The sequence below is a fragment of the Myotis brandtii genome, unplaced genomic scaffold (assembly GCF_000412655.1).
Source record: "Myotis brandtii unplaced genomic scaffold, ASM41265v1 scaffold139, whole genome shotgun sequence".
Lineage (NCBI taxonomy): Eukaryota > Metazoa > Chordata > Mammalia > Chiroptera > Vespertilionidae > Myotis > Myotis brandtii.
In genome coordinates, this window is record NW_005354965.1 from 1,487,867 (window position 1) to 1,506,077 (window position 18,211).

Here is an 18,211-nt window from a genome sequence, read left to right on the forward strand (position 1 = left end):
ATGCTGCGGGGACTGGGGCATGGGGGGGGCATGCTGTGGGGACCAACGAGGTCAGCAGGTGCCTGCGGCTGCTGTTTACAAGGAGCCTCATCAGATGCGCCCAGCTCCGTCCTCCACCCGCCTTTCGGGAGCCTGGGGGTGTGACTAGCAAGGGGGTGACCTCCCGCTTGGCCGGTCAGAGGGGCGTCTTAAACAGGGGGGAGAGGAGGACATAGTTGCAGGGCTGGAAACACTAACACAGGAAGGAGCCGGTCTTCTCCTCCGGGAGCGGGAGGGGTGGGGGCTGGGGGAAGACGCAGGAGAGAGAAGGGGGCCTTGCTCCTGCGGCAGCCTCGGGAGGCGAGGAGTGCGGGGCTGAACGGGGGCGGGAGAGGCCCCGCACACTATTGAGCGTCATAGCGCTCTGCACAGTGGGGTGGAGGTGGCAGGGTAAAGGCACTGCCCGTCAGTTGTGGTTTAAGATTCTATGATGCTTCTGTGCTTTACTAGGTAGTGAGTGCCTCCCTGCCTCTCCAGCCTCGGCTCCTCCCACGCCCCCTGGCACCGAGGCTGCAGGCCCCGGGTGGTGCCCCTCCTCCTGGGCCCCTTGCAGAGCTGCACCCCGAGGCCTGGAGGGCCCGTCCTCCGAAGCCCTGGCTGCTGCATCCTTGTGCTTCAGGCCCGGTGCCTGCCCTGTCCTGCTGTCCCCACCGTCCCTGCCCCCACTGTGTCCAGCTGGAGCCTCTGTGCCACCTGCCAGGGGGCATTCGCAGTTGCTTGCGTCTCTCTCTTCCCCGTGAATTGTGGGTTTTAGTGCCACACTGTCCCTTTTTATCGCACTTTACAGCTTATAAAGGGTCTTACCCCGAGGTACTTTGGGGAGGCAGGTTGGCATTCCGTCCTTGTGGTGACCCCTATGTCCTGCAGAGGGATGGCCAGTAAATGCGATTGCAGTGGACTCAGGCTCGCCAGGCCTCTGTTCTGAGAGGGGACGGGAGCTGGCAGGGTCCCGTGAGGCCCCTGGACTGAGGTGCCAGTCACTCACCCGTTGGGGTTTCTTAGGGCTTCTGCTCCAGTGTTAGCCTCCCTGACATCCCGTCAGCCTGGATGTGGTGGGGGCACCCGGGCAACGCGAGCGTGAACATCGAACCAGAATGTGGAAGGCACGGGCCAGGCAGCAGCGTAACCCGACCTCCGGCTTGTTGAAGCGGAGAGTTCTCCACGCCGGACAGTGGCTTCGGGAGCGGCCAGCAGCTTTGGCCGCCACATTGGGAAACAAACAATTCCTGAGAACGGAGGTGTCTGTAACCCTGCTGTCTGCAGCGGGCCCGGGGTGCTCCCTGGAGACGAGGTGCCGGCGCGCAGATCACACTGTGACGAGGGTCCTTGTGTCGCCCCCACAGGGTGAGAAGGTGGAGGGGCTGCAGGCGCAAGCCCTGTACCCCTGGAGAGCCAAGAAGGACAACCACCTGAACTTCAACAAAAACGACGTCATCACGGTGCTGGAGCAGCAGGACATGTGGTGGTTTGGAGAGGTGCAGGGCCAGAAGGGCTGGTTCCCCAAGTCCTACGTGAAGCTCATTTCGGGGCCCACCAGGAAGGCGGCCAGGTATTCTGTGTCACTTGCTTCTAGTCGAGGAGACACTGTTAGCCTTTCGGTTACTGTTCGCGTAGTTCGGGTTCCTCCGTGTCCTTTAACCGTGAAAGTTGGGGCCATGTGACCATGAGGGCGGCCTCGTAGAGATACATGCTCCTGTCCTGCCTGGGGAGCCTGGGAGTCTTGTGCTCCATGAACTCCCGCGAGAGGATTCTGTCTGGGGGTGACGTCCTTGCAGACCTGTGGGCGATCACGCCTCTCCCAAGCTCGTCGCGGTCCTCAGACACGCAGTGAAGCGCAGAGGCCCGGAGCCTCGGTCGCTGCCTGGGAGAGGGACTGTCTTTCCCACCAGGAGCCTTGTTGCCAGGTTCCTAGCAAGGTGGTTGTCTAATTATCCCAGCCACGTGGGTGTTCAAACACAAGCCATGAGTTTTAAGAAGAGAAAATAGCAAACATACTGCTGAGCGTCTATCAGCCAGGCTCTGAAACAGACCCGCACGCTGGCTGCGTGTCCCACACAGCCAAGGGCTGAGAAGAGAGTGTGAGCTTGGAATCGGGGCCCGAGCGCCCTGCGTGTCTTAACGAGTGCATCCGTTTCAGCTGTAGATTGTTCGCAGTGTTTAATGTTAAAGTTTTAAAAAAGAAAAATCAGTGTCTTATACTATTTCCTTTGAAGATAAAAATTGAAACGCTCTCCCCTCCCCTCTTTCAGCGCGGATTCCGGCTCCTCAGACAGCCCTGCGCCTCTAAAGCGAGTGGCTTCCCCGGCGGCCAAGCCGGCCCTCTCGGGAGAAGGTGAGAGCCCGAGTCTAACTGTGCCCTTTGGGGGCGGGCAGCTGGGAGCACCTGCAGCCAGTGTGCGAGACCAGCCTGGGTTTCCCTTCCAAACAGACGGCATTCGTTTGTGTTCAGTAGATGAACCTCTAAGGTAAGTAGCTCTTTATGGAGACTTTCAAAATACTGTCAGATGCATTGATCATAAAACTGCATTTTCTCATCATGTTTGATTAGAGCCCTTTGGCTCTTGAAAGAGCCCATCAGCGTCCCGGAGGGTCAGGTTTCTGAGCACGTTGGCAGCTGATTGTAGACATGGCTGCTCTGGACGTGGACAGGAGGTTAAACTGTAGCTCCCCGTCCGCAAACTGTCCCAGCGACACCATCACCTGTACTGTCCCAGATGGAACCAAAGTTCAGTTTCCAGGTTCCATGGAAGTAACCACACCAGCTTATTTAGGCCTAAAGTTGCATTTTGCGTTTTATTACATAACAAGCGAGTGCTTTATTTCCTGGTCTTTGCTTCATGACATAACCCTAAGGATGCATGGGCCGCCACCTGACGCGGGTTTAAAAGTGAACGAAGCCCGCCTTATGCAGGCTCCCGCGGGAAAACCTCAGCCTGTCGGGCTCTAAGTGTCAGTGCTGCTGCGTTAGCCGGGCCCTCATGGCCGCTCTGAGCAGCGTTGGTGGCTGCCCAGTGTCTACCCAACTGCATAGTAAACGTCCCTGGGCCCCTTGGACACGTGAGAGGAGGACAGAATGTTTATGTAGCGTGTGTGCCATCAGGAGATGGTTGTGTTCCTAGGGGGCCTTGGCTTATGAAAAACAGAATATTGAAGCAGTTGTTTCCATGGAGACAGCAAGGATTAAGGTTAATGATACTTCAGACCCACAGTCACCAAGTGACTTTTTCAAGAGGAGTTTTAGAGGCACATTTCTTTAAATGTGTAGGTTAGTTATAGAAGCTCGTCACTAAACACAGCAGCGCTTTAGTGCATCCTTTTTTTTTTTTTCTGTTACCACCAAAACAATCAGCAGCATAGTTCTCTGTACCCACGCTCATCAGCCTAATGGTTTCTTTATCCACTGTTAGGAGAACGGGGCAAACAGCTCTTACACACTCCCCAAGTTCCGGGTGTGATGCCAGCTGAGCGTCACTGAGCGCCCTCCCCTGGTAACCTTACAGTGTTGGTCTGGCCCCTTCCTCAGTGTGCAGCGGGAGCAGGAGATCGGCAGGGCTATGCGATCACATGTGAGGGTTTGAGATTAAGGTCAGTGACGTCTGCTGCTTCGGCCCCTTTTGCTGCTTTCCTGGTTGTTGCCGGAGCGCGCCCGCAGCTGCAGATGAGACATGCACAGAGGCCTCAGTGAGCAGGTCACCGCCGAGCCCCACACATACGAGCGCGGGGTGACATTTGCTCCATCTGCAGGAGATGATTTGCATTTAGAAACGCGTAGCACTGGCAGAGTGCTGGCATCTCGGGCGGGAGCACATTGGCTTCTGAGATTCTGAGAAGAGCTCTCACCAATACGAATGGGCTGCTTGTTATACTGCATTAAACATCGCCAAATCTAAATAGACCCTAAGCCAGATTAAATAGATCGCCAGTGTGGGTAGGTCTTAAAATAGTGGCCTCGGGACAGCCAGCACCCGTGTTAAATGTCCAGAAGGGTCCGGGTGGGTGCCACTGTGAGTCCTCACGTCCCCGCAGGTCCCTGTGCGTGGAGGGCGAGGGCAGCCACGTGCTGCCGCCGCCTCCGGACCCTACACCCGCTGCACGGCTGACTGCAGCCGGGGTCGTGCTGCTGAAGTTTCTCAGGCACTTTGAGAGCTACTTCAAAATTTGGGTCCGTTTTGGAGAAAGTGCCTTTTAAGCGCAGGGACCACTGGGAAAGCATTGCTTGCCCCGTCACCGTGCGGAGCGGCAGGACATGGGGTGGTTACCCTATTTTAGGCGGCCAGACATGAGCTAAGGCACAAGGAACAGAGCAAAGTGGAAAGGGAAGGTCAGAACAGAGACCAAAGAGGACTGTGCTAACGGGAAAAGAACGTCCTATTAAAGCTTCCGAACTTGGCTTCCTCCCGTGGGACCATTTCTCCAGTTTGAACGATGGAGGAGGCGCTGCCAGCACCAAAGGCTAAAGACAGGGCGCCCCCTGCTCTCCCGGCACATTCGGGGGCCTCGGGTCTGCCGTGGGCCCGCGGCCAGAGCCTGGAGGTGAAGCAGCCTGGAGCCTCCCACACGTGGAGCTGCCCACAGGAGCGCAGTGGGGCTCCGTGTCTGGTGGTGGCTTTAGCTCCTCCTCCTGCCGAGGCCCCTCCCCGCCAGTTCCCTGCCTGCTGGTTAGCGCCAGGCTCGGCAATTAAGGCGTCACCCGAAGTTCTAGCAAGGAACACACAGTGTCCATCATAAAAGTGTACTTTTGGGGTACAGATTTTTTTTATTGGTTAAAAATATATAAATGCTTAGGGTAAATGGAGCAAAGGTAGGAAAAATCTTTTGCCCTGCACTTAGTTTAGCGTCTAGAATTTGTGCCAGGTGATCCTTCTTAGCATGTGACGTGGTTTCTAAGCTGCTCATAATTAAAAAGCAGAACTTCCTCCGCAGTACACTCCCTTCCCGCTCAAGACAGTAGAGAACATTAGCTCTTATTCTTAAGACGAAATTACATGAATAATAAAGTGTAAGAAACTGATTTTTCTCTTCAATTGGTTCAAAAAGGCTCGATTATTTCTGGGATTGGCCACACACTGCTTTTATCATCACTGGGAAAAGCATTGCTTGCCGAGGACCTATCTCAGGTGGCCAGACGTGAGCTGAGGCACAAGTAACTGAGCAAAATGGAAAGGGAAGGTCAGAACAGAGACCCAAAGAGGACGATGCTCATGGGAAAGGACGTCCTTCCTAAAGCTGCCAGGCTTGGCTTCCTCGGGGAAACCCTTCTACCGTGTGCACTTGAGTGACAACTAGATGCCCATCTTTAATGAAATAATGGGTATTTTTTACTCTGTGTTCTAACAGCTTCCTGCCATTTGAGTGTATGGCACAGTAGGACAAAAATTTTCATTCAGGCCCCGAATAATGAAAAGCGTGCCTTATTTGATTTGCATGAAGGACATACTACTGTATCTAAAAGTTTACGAGAATTGTGACTGGGTCCCCTCAGACATCTGCTGGGCACACAGGAGCCGCAGGTCCAGTGCTCAGTAACTCAGAGAAAATGCAGCAGTGTTTCCATTTGGAAGAAGCCATGATGCCTCACTGTAGCGCACGCTCGGCTGCTGGGGTTCTGTCCCTGCAGGGCCTGCATTTCCTGTGCAGCCGAGGTGTGTAGCCAGGGGTGCCTTGGAACTCGGTAATTTATCTGTGATGAGCCTTTCTCTTGAATGCTCCTCTTCTAACCTCCTTGTTCATGAACTTTCTTTTGCCAAGCTGTCTGGGACTTCTGTAAACACGCTCTCTCCGTGTCTCAATGTTTCTCTCCACCAGAGTTTATTGCCATGTACACTTACGAGAGCGCTGAGCAAGGCGATTTAACCTTCCAGCAAGGCGATGTGATTTTGGTTACCAAGAAAGATGGTGACTGGTGGACAGGAACAGTGGGCGACAAGTCCGGAGTCTTCCCTTCTAACTATGTGAGGCTTAAAGATGCAGAGGTAAACCCCGCTAACTGTTTCCTCCCTCTCTGTGCAGTATTCTCTCCGCAGGGGGGCTCGGACCTTGGCCGGTGGAACACTGGTTGGGTTTGGCTAAGTTCTGCAATGTGGCAGCTGAGACAGTGTGACCTGTCATGTTGAACTTGCCGTTTGGTGCTGCCCGGTAAGCCTTGGCTTCCCACCGGCGGAGAACGGCCCAGGCTGACGGGGCTGCGTACCTGGCGCCCGCAGCAGCGGGGGTAACTGTGTCCCCGTTCCTGCGTGGACTCATGTCGGACTCAGAGTAACGCTCTTAATCAGGTCTTCACGCCACTGATTTGGGGCCCCAAGAAGGGGGCCCAGCAGTGTTTGGCCGTGGAAGGGAGGTGTCCGGGTGACCCTGCCCCGGGAGACCGGCCGTGGAGCTTCTAAGGCTGACATTTTTGCCGACACAGTAGGAAGACACAAGATCCAAGAGATCGTCATGCTTTTGGCCTTAGTGTCTCTGTTGATGAGGGTCTGAGCTTATTCTCATGCTGTTATAAGTGGGAAGTGGCCCCCTTGTTGTTAAATGGGCTCCACAAGCTCTGACAGCTCAGTGGCGTAAACTGGTCTTGAGATGCTATGAGTTTAATGAAACGGGGGGGGGCGGGGGGGGGCTTGCCGGGTTTGGGAGCCCACCTCGACCTTGTGGGGGACAGTTTCACGTTTGTGTAAGGGTTTCAGGGTGTCCATGCAATGGACAGCGTTGCTCATACACAGACCAGCAAGGACCGGCCGTCAGCTCAGCTACGCTCCCTCTCTCCTCGGGCTTCCTGTGCTTATGCAGGCGGAGGCCCATCGGCACCTAGAGGGCCCCCTCCCCAGCGATCAGCGTGGACACAGCTCTCTGTGACCTTCGAAGCTGGGGGTGGGGGTGGGGGGTGAGAGGGGTCCCAGCCTCCGCAGCCCGGCTGCCCTGGGAGTAAGGCTGGGCCTGGTGACCGCTGCAGCCTCCACCCCCAGCCTCCCCTCCCCTCGGGCCCAGGAATAGCTTCCGGCTGTTCTAGGCCGGGTCTTCCTGACCGTCCTTGCTCTGTGTTCCCTGCTATGGTCTGAGAATCCACAGGCGGAAAGCAAGCCCCCTCCCTGTGGGACAGCCCAGCGGCTCCTGGGTCCCCAGCGTCACGCAGATGATATTTGGGGGGTGGGGGTGTTTAGGGGCCCTAAACACTAAACTTGCTTTCTGTTACCTTGCACAACCTTTAAAGTGACTTCACCTTTTGGATTAGTTAAAGCAAAAGCCATTACTTACATTTGAATAAAGTAGTTTTCTATAGAACACCACCTGAAGCCAGTCAGTAAAAAAATACACTGACATTTTTTAAAGAAAAGATCAGTTGTAAGGTGCTTCTTAAATTATTAGTCCTGGGAGAGCGAGCCATGCCAAAGATTTGGGACCTTTAGCTCCATGACTTCACACTGAAAGACTCACCACGTCAGCTCATCCCCCTCCGTGGACATAGTTCAGCGGGTAAGGGAACGCCCTCCAGTTACAGGCCGGACTCAGCCCGATTCCAGAGCCGCCGGGGCTGTGGGCGGGGCTGCTCTCCTGGGGCCTCGTGCCTGGCAGGCGGGCAGAGCCTGGACAGGGAGCGGGAGCACGTCGAGCCACTCGAGCCCCTGTGGGCGTGGCCCGTGGCGCTGTCCTCTCCACGGGAAGTCCGGGGGTTAGCGACAGGCCTGTCCTGGAAGGCGACTGGGCGTTCCCACCGCGTCCCTTCCTTGGATGCGCAGCCTATAGACACAGCAAGGGAGCTGCTACATGTAACCTGTTAGTACAGAAAGCACCCTCGGAGCACAACTCTAACCAGCTTTCCCTGCAAAACGGCTGTTAGACCTCAACAGCCGAAGTGAAGGGACGGTGGCAGCTGGGTCCCTTGTAGAGAAGTTACAGATTTTCACTCACGGTGCCTCATTACGTGTGCTGAGCCTGGTGTTCTAACTGGAGTAAGTCACTGTGAGGAGAGGGGGAAGGCAGAGAGATGCAGAATAAAGCGCTGGGCACGGCCCCAGGTCTCCGTGGGCAGCCCTGCTGGCTGGAAACGCCATGAGCGTCCATGAAGGAGTTCACCCGGCTCTGGGACGCTTTGTAGTTGGGAACACATGTTCTGCTCATGTGGGTGATGCGTCCAGTTCAGAGAGAAAGGAGAGTTTAAACGGTGAGAGGTTTAGGGGGAGAGGAGGTGGGGTGGGGGAGGGGTGTCTGACTTGGCACTATAGTTTTTTTATTTTTTAAAGGAAATGTAGCAAAATATTACTATTGCCATGTATTAAATCTGGGCATTGGGCTCACGGATGTCTGTGCCCTTTAAGTGTGAGCTATTTCATAACTGACCGTGTGAACAGGAAGCATGAGACAGTGTGTAGGACGTGGGCCTCGCGTGGGCCTGGTAGACGTGGCCGGGACAGAGGGGCCTGTGCCGCCCGGGACCCGAGCCCCTGGGGCCTGCAGGCCGCCTGCTCTGCACTCTTCTCCAAGAAGAGAGTCAAGGCTGCGTGTTTGGGGTGCGTCCTCTGCCCCGTGTTCTCCCGTGTTTCCCCCCCCCCTCCCCGTCAGGAGACCCAGTGCCTCTGTTTCCGGGATGAGGGGGGGTTCAGGGGCTCAGCGGGTCTGTGTCACCGTTAATCGTTTTTAAGTTGCATGACCAAAACTCTGCAGTATGCAAATGAGACCTTTTGCTCTGTTTTAAGGGCGCTGGAACTGCTGGGAAAGCAGGGAGTTTAGGAAAAAAGCCTGGTAAGTTCCCCCCACGCTTCCCTCTCGGGGCCGGGAATGTGCTGGGCAGCCGCTCCCAGGTTCTGGTTCTGGGGCCAGGAGCCCGCATGGCAGGCCCTCCTGGGAGCCTCCTCCTGCACCGGCTGTGAGATGGCCGTGGCTCCACTTGCGGGGGCCGGGGACCCCACAGCTGTGCTGCGGGGCGCGAGGCAGCGGTGCCGCAGATGGGGGGGGGGCAGCTGTGAGCTGCGGGTCCCCCTCGCTGGGCTCAGGAAGCCGGGCCATAGTGGTGTCTCAGCAAAGGACACGGTGGTCAGTGCAGGTCCCAGGCGCAGGGCCGCGCGGGTGCACGTCAGGCCCAGCTCCTCCCTCCGCCTCAGCGTCAGTTCAACCAGCAGCTTCTATCATGGAAGCGAGAGGGAGGGAGCAGGTGGGAAGCGTGTGGCTGTGTGCACGTCCTCCCGCCTCTGAGCCTGAGGAGGTCACAGGCTGACGGGCCCCCTGCCAGGGGGTGTCCCTGTGTGTGCTCAGCGGGGGCCTCTCCTGCCAGGAGAGGGGTTCAGGCTGCGTGGGGTGTCTCTCAGCCTCAGGTCTCTGCTTAGGGCAGCGGTTCTCAACCTGTGGGTCGCGACCCTTTGGCGGTCGAACGACCCTTTTACGGGGGTCGCCTAAGACCATCCTGCATATCAGATATTTACATGACGATTCGTAACAGTAGCAACATGACAGTTATGAAGTAGCAACGAGAATAATTTTATGGTTGGGTCACAACGTGAGGGACTGTATTTAAAGGGCCAGAAGGTTGAGAACCACTGGCTGAGGGGAAGAGTCTGTTCTGAGCTGTCCCTCTGCAGGGCAGGGTGGGCTTACCACTGCCCTGGAGCAGCCGGCTGCTCAGGCACACGGTGAGCGAGAGGCTGGGCAGCTGCTGGCCACGCAGGCCTGGGAGGCGCAGGAACATCTGAGGCCAATAGGTCACTGGCCTGTATTTGTCCAGACCGAGAACTTGGGATCTAGACCAGTCCTTGGGTGCTCGGGCCTCGGGGTGCTCAGGCCTCGGGGCTCTGGTCGCCAGGGCTAGGGTTGCTCGTGTGCCTCTAGAGCAGCGGTTCTCAACCTGTGGGTCTCAACCCCTTTGGGGGTCGAATGACCCTTTCACAGGGGTCGCCTAAGACCATCAGAAAACACATATATAATTACATATTGTTTCTGTGATTAATCACTATGCTTTAATTATGTTCAATTTGTAACAATGAAATTGGGGGTCACCACAACATGAGGAACTGTATTAAAGGGTCTCGGCGTTAGGAAGGTTGAGAACCTCTGCTCTAGAGGAAGAGGACATACTGTCTCAGGGTGGGCTTCACCTCTTCTCCCTCTCTCCCTCTCTCCCCGAAGAGGATGGGGCGGGCGCGTGCGGAGGGGAGAGCAGTGCGTCCTGTTGCTTTTAGAAGTTCAGGAAGCAGTCCCTGCGGATGCGCCAGAGAAGGGTCTTGCCCTCGCGCCCGACCTCCCAGCGCCGTGGCCTCCCAGCACCGTGGCCTCCTAGCGCCGCGCTGCTGCTGGGCTTGTCCCCCTGACGTGCCCAGTCAGGGAGAGGACTGTTTGCATTTTTCTGTGCTGGATTGTTTTTGCGTAAACTTCACACCTTTACTCCAGGTTCGTCCTTCATCTCAAAACAAAAAACAGTCAACTCGCATTGACACGATTCCTGCCGATATTCAGGGTCACTCTCACATGTGAGCCCCAGACACGGCCTGTGGGCGGGGTGCGGCCCTGAGCTGCAGCCGAACTGGGCAGAGCCAGGCGCCAGTGGGCCCCGCAGGAGACAGGCAGCTCTCTCCGTGTCCCTTGGTCGCTTGCCTGTCCGTGAGTGGGCGGTGCTGCGGGCAGAGGGCGGGCAGAGGGCACGTGGGACAGAGGAGGCCCAGCTGTTGAGGGAGGGGCTAGCACAGAAAGTGCTGGAATTGGGGGGGCAGCTTGTGGAAGGAAGCTGGGAAGTTCTGAGGTGACTGGGTCCTTCCACGTCACCTGGGATGGGCGATGGGTGCGCCTTCCCTTGGAAGAAGACAAGCCCCGAGGTTGGCTTTGATGGTGTGAACCTGTGAGCCGGGGGTGGCTGTGTCTCCTTAGAATGTCCTCCTGACTGACCGTGCGCCGTGTCTCATCTTGTTTTCCAGAAATAGCCCAGGTCATTGCCTCCTACACGGCCACGGGTCCTGAGCAGCTCACCCTGGCCCCGGGCCAGCTGATTCTGATCCGAAAAAAGAACCCAGGTGGATGGTGGGAAGGAGAGCTGCAGGTGGGTGCCTGTCCTGTGGTGTGAACTCCTGCCCGGGTGGGACTACACCGTCACAAAAGGACACTGTTTCGTCACAGAGTGACCCTGCGTTTGAGTAGCGGGAGATGCGCCGTAGTGTCGGCATCTGTTGGGTACCTGAGCTTCGACCCGCCGCAGCAGGATTCTTCTGAAGATGATACAAATGGTTTGGGTTCCTGACTCAGCTGGTGAGAGCTGGGCCAGAGAGTTAGCGAGAGGGTCCCCTGCAGGAGCTCTCCATCGGGCCGTAGGTCCAGCTGCAGGTTCTGTGTGTTCAAAGCCACCTCTGCCTCATAGGACTTTTGTGTGTGTGTGTGTGTGTGTGTGTGTGTGTGCGCGCGCACATGCGTGTGAGTGGTTTTGGCCTCTGTGTCAGTCGATGCAGCACTTCTCCCGACCCGACTGGTCTCCTCCTTTCATAGACTAGTCAGGACTGCGAGCCTTGGCTCCCGCCGTGACTCTAAGTCCTTCTGGGCCACACGCCTGTGAGCACTCGGTCCCGGATCTTGTGCTGAATTAGATCAGAGTGAAGGAGAGGCGTGGCCGTGTACCTGGTTTCTTTCTTTTTTTTTTTTTTTAAATATATTTTTATTGATTTCAGAGAGGAAGGGAGAGGGAGGGGGAGAGATCGAAACATAAATGATGAGAGAGAATCATTGATTGACTGCCTCCTGCACGCCCCCCACTGGTGACTGAGCCCACAACCCGGGCATGTGCCCTTGGCTGGAATCGAACCTGGGACCTTTCAGTCCATAGGCCGATGCTCTACCCACTGAGCCAAACCAGCCAGGGCGAGGGCCGCTGGGTTCTGAGAACAGTGTCCAGTTTAGACTTGGGCTCTGTGTGTGCATGGGTCTTGCTTCTGCGGTTGCCTGTTCTCCACTAGGGGAGTGCAGACGTGCGTGTGAAGCTTGGCTCGCCGCCAGCTGGGACCTAGGGACTGCCACTCCGCTTCCCTGAGTCACCACTGTCCTGTGGACGGTGCAGATTCATGCACAGGAGGTGCCTGGCACAGGCCTCGCTCATGAAAAGCACCCAACACACCACGCTATTATTGTTCCTAAAGCCCGCACATCGTGTTGACATTAGCCATAACCTTTCTGTTTCTACTTTTTTTTTTTTAAAGTTTTTTGATTTTAGAGAGGACGGGAGGGAGAGAGGGGGAGAGAGAATCGTGGATTTGTTGGTCCATGCACTCGCTTACGCACTCACTGGTTGGCTCGGGGCTGTGCCCTGACCGGAGATAGAACCTGCATCCTGTGTATCGGGCCGATGCTCTAACCAGCGGAGCCACCCGCCAGGGCTCAGACACAGTCTTGCCTCACCTGATGGCAGGAGCCGAGGCAGGCGCCCATGCGCAATGTTCCGCCCGCCGGCCCACAGCTCTCTACTCTGCCTGTGGTCCCTGCGGCCAGCCCTGCAGCAGCCTCCGGCCGCTGACCAGTGACTTGCTGCCGCGGCTGGATTTGGCCCCAGTGTCTTTGGTTTGCAATGTGCGCCCAGGGGTTCCACTGCGCGCTGCTCGCCTGTCAGCTCTGCGTGCCTGTACGGGTGCCAGTCACAGGGCACACACGTCATGAAAGAACGTGAACCTTTTACACATTTTGACGCCACTGTTGTTTTTTTTTTTAGGCTCGTGGGAAAAAGCGCCAGATAGGCTGGTTTCCTGCGAATTATGTAAAACTTTTAAGCCCTGGGACAAGCAAGGTCACGCCCACGGAGCCGCCCAAGCCCCCGGCACTCCAGGCAGGTGAGCACTCTCCCGTCCCCACTGCAGATCCCTGCGTCTCGCCGCCTTCCCCCGCGGTCCCTGAGCAGGCGCAGGGCCATCAGCGGAGGGGCTCCTTGTCCTGCGACGCGGAGTATGTTTTCCTAAAGGACCGAGTGTCAAGCAGCTTTGTGCTGTGCACAGCAGAGCCCTTGTCGGAACTCTCCCTGCCGCCGGCCTGAAGGCTGTGGTGTTAGAGCCAGCGTGTGCCCTTGATCCCCTCCAGCTGGGCCCGGGGGTGAGGGATGGAGAGGACTTGTGAATACAAATGGCTGGGGCCTGGCGAGGAGGGGCGCTGGAGCTGGAGGCCAGGCCTGCTGGCGGTAGGGAGACAGCTCCCCGTGACCTTTCCTGTGGGTGGGGGCGGGATGGCTTGGCTCCCTGAAAGGACCAGGGACAGGGCTCCGCAGCTGGGCGGCCGGCTGTTTCCTGATTGAAGAGATCGGATTAGATGCTGCAGTGGCATTGGAGCGGGTGAGGCGAGGGGAGCGGCATCTACGTTAGGGCTCTAAGCCCCAGTGGTGGGAGAGGCAGACTCCGCTCCGGCACCGTGGCTGCGTGTGCTGTGTGGCCAGGGGAACGCGATGGAAACGGGCCGGCCTTGGCCAGCACTCAGGGTTGGCAGGCGCTGTGACCGACTCCGGCCCCGGCTGGGCCTCCTGGCTGCGGCTCTGTGTGGGCAGAGGGGTGCGGTGCCAGCTGGTCCCCCCCACCCCCCACCCCGCGGGAGGCCTGGCCGCGTCCCCTGCATCAGGTGGGTTGAAACCTCAGAACTAATTTGCTGATGCAATTGAATTGGCTGGAGAGTTTGAAAAACCTTAACCCACATGCAAGTTGGTTACGAAAGATCAGTTGGGCTCCAGCCCAACTCTGCAGACTACCCTGTAGGGTCCACATGCAGAGAATGAAAGCAGTTTATCCTCTAGGCAGTGGTTCTCAACCTTCTGGCCCTTTAATACAGTTCCTCATGTTGTGACCCAACCATAACATTATTTTCGTTGCTACTTCATAACTGTAATGTTGCTACTGTTATGAATCGTCATGTAAATATCTGATATGCAGGATGGTCTTAGGCGACCCCTGTGAAAGGGTCGTTCGACCGCCAAAGGGGTCGAGACCCACAGGTTGAGAACCGCTGCTCTAGGGAATGAGGCACGAAACATTCTAGAATGCAGACATTTCTCTTTCATACAGAATTTTGAGGTGCAAAGGTACAGAGAATAAAACAGTAGACTTTTTCACTAAGGTCTGGCATTTTTGGAGGTCACATGGTCATTACCTTCCACCTTAACAGCAAACAGCCCACAGAGAGCCCTGTGGGAAGCCCTGGCCAGCCGGGCCCGTGGCCGGCTCGGAGGCCCCGTCTGAGGGGTCCCACTGCTCGGGGCCGTCCACGCACGCCTCCCACTGTCACTGCGTTTTGTGCTGACAAGTGAACGTGACAAGAGGAAGATGTTAGAAAAACGGAAGCATCATGTGAAATGGTGCCGATGTCTGGGTTTTGGGTCCTTGGTCTTGCTCGGTCGCTCACACCGGACGAAGCCCATCCTCTGGGGAAAGGGCAGGCTCCCGGTGCCGAGCCGTGCCGAGCGCTCACGCCCGCCCTCCCCGCAGTGTGCCAGGTGATCGGGATGTACGACTACACCGCGCAGAACGACGACGAGCTGGCCTTCAGCAAGGGCCAGATCATCAATGTGCTCAGCAAGGAGGACCCCGACTGGTGGAAGGGCGAGGTCGGCGGGCACGTGGGGCTCTTCCCGTCCAACTACGTGAAGCTGACCACGGACACGGACCCGAGCCAGCAATGTAAGTGCGGGGCCCGGCCCCTCCTCGCGCCTCGCGGTCAAACATGCAGCATTGCTCTGATCCCGCCGAGCCGCGCAGAGCGCAGGCGAGACCCCCTCCTCCGCAGTCTCTTTGAAGACCTTCTGTCGTGCAGACCTACCTTGTGGGGTTGCTTTTATTTTTTATTCCTTCCGTAGCATGTCCCGTCCCTCCCCGCCCCCTTTTCCTTTTTTTAAATCATTTGGCACCATGCTGTGTACATGCCTGACTCATTCTCCTAGCTTGAATTTTGCTCATTGTTTTGTTTTGCTTATGTGTTGTTTTCCTCCTTTTTCTAGGAATCATATGTTGTCCATCCCCCCCTCAGGCTTGAAAGTCCTCAAAGAGACCCACTATCCCATATCACTGCCCAGAGGGATGATGGGAGATGCAGCCTTGATCATGTGACTTCCAGCATGATCACCTACTGCCTTCTGAGTAGAAGAACTCACTGCAGAGCAGTTTACCTCATTTGACCTTAGTTGCATGTGATGGCAACGTGGAGTTACTACTTGCAGAGATAGAAGCAAAAATTACAAACACACAGGGTAGTGGGTCCTTTTGTGGCTTTCCTAGTGACTCAAATCGACTGCCCCCCACCTTTGCACAGGTGCTTTCAATAGTTTTAAAATTATTTTTAAATATATATTTTAGCCTTTTAATAAAATAAATAAAGAAATTACTCCTTTGCTATTTTGGTTTTGCAAAAAGACCCACTATCAAGGAATGCTGCATGTGCTGTTAAAAATGTTCCAGATGTCCGTGAATCTGAGACTCGCCCAGTGTGACCAGCTCCACGGGGCGGGCGGGGTCCCTGCGGGAGAAGCGCAGAGGGGGTCAGTGTGTCTCAGACGCGTGGAACCAGCGATTAAACAGAAGTGTTGTGCTTGTCTGTGTGTTCCAGATGTACCTTGTGAGCATGTAACAACATCCTGTACATAAGGACGTGGTTCCTTCCATGGCTAACGTTATTCCCTTGTACGATGCGCTAGTCCAATTGCATTGGTTTTATTTTGCACAGTGACCTTGTAGCCACATGAGAAGCACCTGGGCTTTTGTTCGGTCTCAGATTTACCGGTTGAGTTGGTGTTTTCTGTTTTGGGTTTTAAACTTTGCGTGTTTTCATACCATAATCAGTAGACAATGCCATCGAGGTTGTCACGAGCAACAGTATATACACAATCTCTTCGTGTCTGTTACATGGCGTTTTCTCCCAGTTACTTTTCATGGAATGACTTACTTTGAACAAGTAATTTTCTTGACAAGAAAGAATGTATAGACGTCTCCCTGCAATTAATTTCCAATGTTTACATTTTTTAACTAGACTGTGGATTTCTACAGCGTAGAGGACGGGCGCACGGTCCGCGCCTGTGGTAGGTGTAGCTGAAGCCCTGTGTGTCTCTAAACACTAGTGGGAAGCTCTCCATAAGTGCCCGTGCCGACAGCCCGCAGCACGGGCGGGGAGCCCAAGCACAATCTAGCAGTTCTAACAGCGACTTGTTAACCGTAGCGACCTGTTTGTGTGTCTCCCTTGGAGACTGTGCTGGCTGCGTAGAGCCCTCCCTCGCTCACATGGCTGCAGGACCGCTCCTCCGCGCTCCCCTGCGCTTCAGTATTTCCATGGATACGAATGTAAAATATATAAATATATAAGCCTGCGGCTTTAACAACTGTAACTCAACTTTGGAATAGTTACGTGTATAGATAATTAAATTCTTCCTATGAAAGCTGAACGGACGTCTCTGTGTTCTTGCTGGGACCTGGCGGTGTGACGGAGCCACACAGACGGCCAGCAGGTGGCTGCTGCCCACGTGTGGGTGAGGCCCGTGACCCTGAAGCACAGACTTCACACCCTCCCTGCGCCCTCCAGCGGCCTCCCTCTCTCTCCCTGGTCCGTATGCAAACTGCGGCCCCTCCCGGTCCTGGCCTTGAACAGAACTGCCTCTCAGCTAGCGGTTCACTAGCTCATGGGGCTGTAGCTACGTTATTGCTCCATTGACGGCGTGTGAGTGGACTCAGGGTTCAAAACATTTCTCCCCAAGATGGATCATAATAGGGGTCTGTTAACATCCAAAAAGTATGTGGGTGAAGATGGGACGCTCACCCCTCCACACCGGCCACCGTCCGTCCGCCTCGCACACTCGTCGCCTGGGCAGAGGTACCCGAGGGCCCGCACGGAACTGCCAGTGCCCACGCACCCGACTGTTCAGACCCCGCCTGCGGGTCCTCCCCGGCCGCACGGGGAAAGCGATCCCCCTTCAGAACAGCGAACATTTGGGGGATCCACAGGTGCGGGCGCCCCACCGGGTTCTGGGGGCAGTGTGTGTGGGCGATCAGGAGCCGAGTCCTTAGAGAATCGGGAAGCCAGGCGGCGTGGAGCGGCCATGGGAGGGTGGGGGCGGGCAGCTGAGCCCTGCAGGATCCCAGGAGGCCGGGAAGGGCAAGGAATGGCGCTTCTCGGGGGAGGTGCCCTGCAAAGGCCCAGGGTGGGCAGCGAGCTCGGTCTCCGTCCCCCTCCTGAGGAGCACGCTGCCCGCCTCCCCCCGCATGAGCCGGGGTTCCTCCAGCCCCGGGTTGGGCAGGATGGCAGTGCTCCCTGAATCCGGCAACCCTTCCCGTACACCCTCTCGGGAGATCGCCCTGGGCCGTCCCCGGAGCTCGGGACTCGGACACGGGCTCCCCGGGAAACCATTCTTCCCTCAGTGTCCGCTTGCACAGCGAGTGTCCACTGTAGCCCAGGCCTCTGACCGGACAGTAAGCTGCAGGCATCGGCCGGGGAGAGGCCGGGGTGCAGCCCAGCGTCTAGTTTGTGAGAAATGAGAACCAGCTATAAAGTCCTGCTTGGGCCCCGTGTTTTGTGTCCACAGGCCGAGTGAGAAAGGGACAGGCGGGCAGTGACCTCAGGCGCCAGGGCCTGGCCTGCAGCTCTGACTGGTTGCCTGGGGGCCGGGCGCCCGGGGAGATGAAAGTCCCCTGTGAGGGGGGGGGGGCAGTGGCTCCACATCTGCCGCTGGAGCCGGGGTGTCGCGAGCCCGAGAGGAAGCGTCTCTCCCTGTGGCTCAGCCGCGTGGCTTTTAAAGGTGGACGGACTCCTGGGTGTCGCCCCTCCTAGACCAGGTGGCAGAGGCACAAACGGGGCCCCTGCTGCCCCTCCCCTCTGCCCCTGTCACTCCCCCACACCCTTCCCCTCACTCCAGGCCCCACCCACAGGAAAGCAGGGCGGGGAGGTGCCCTGAAGATTAAAGGGTGAGTTGAGGCCTTGGGAAGAGGGGGCACCGGCCTGCGCCTTGGAGCTGAGAACACGGAGGGTCCGGGAGCCAGGGAGGTTCTCAGGTGGCCCCCACTCCCGCCAGACCCCCTCCACGTTCCGGCTGTGCTGGGCCTCTCAGCCGCCCATCGCAGAACCAGCGCTGCAGCCCTCGTGGGGTCCCTCCCTCGTGGGGCCCCTCCTCTGCCACCAGGGTCAGACTACAGGTGCTCAAGTCAGGGCCTCCTCACCGCTTCCCGCGCCCCTGCTCGCAGAGACCCGGCCTCACCCACAGACCCGGCCT

General features: G+C 56.9%; 1 protein-coding gene across 1 annotated transcript in view; it reads left to right on the forward strand.

The window, feature by feature from the left end:
- The window catches only part of ITSN1 (intersectin 1 (SH3 domain protein)), a 105,973-nt gene that overhangs the window by 57,456 nt on the left and 30,306 nt on the right, over positions 1-18,211 (forward strand). The window contains exons 23-29 of the mRNA XM_014535200.1: positions 1,383-1,588; positions 2,289-2,371; positions 5,845-6,011; positions 8,724-8,769; positions 10,929-11,050; positions 12,701-12,818; positions 14,451-14,642. Coding sequence (XP_014390686.1) covers positions 1,383-1,588; positions 2,289-2,371; positions 5,845-6,011; positions 8,724-8,769; positions 10,929-11,050; positions 12,701-12,818; positions 14,451-14,642 — 934 coding nt within the window. The remainder of the gene's footprint in view (positions 1-1,382; positions 1,589-2,288; positions 2,372-5,844; positions 6,012-8,723; positions 8,770-10,928; positions 11,051-12,700; positions 12,819-14,450; positions 14,643-18,211) is intronic.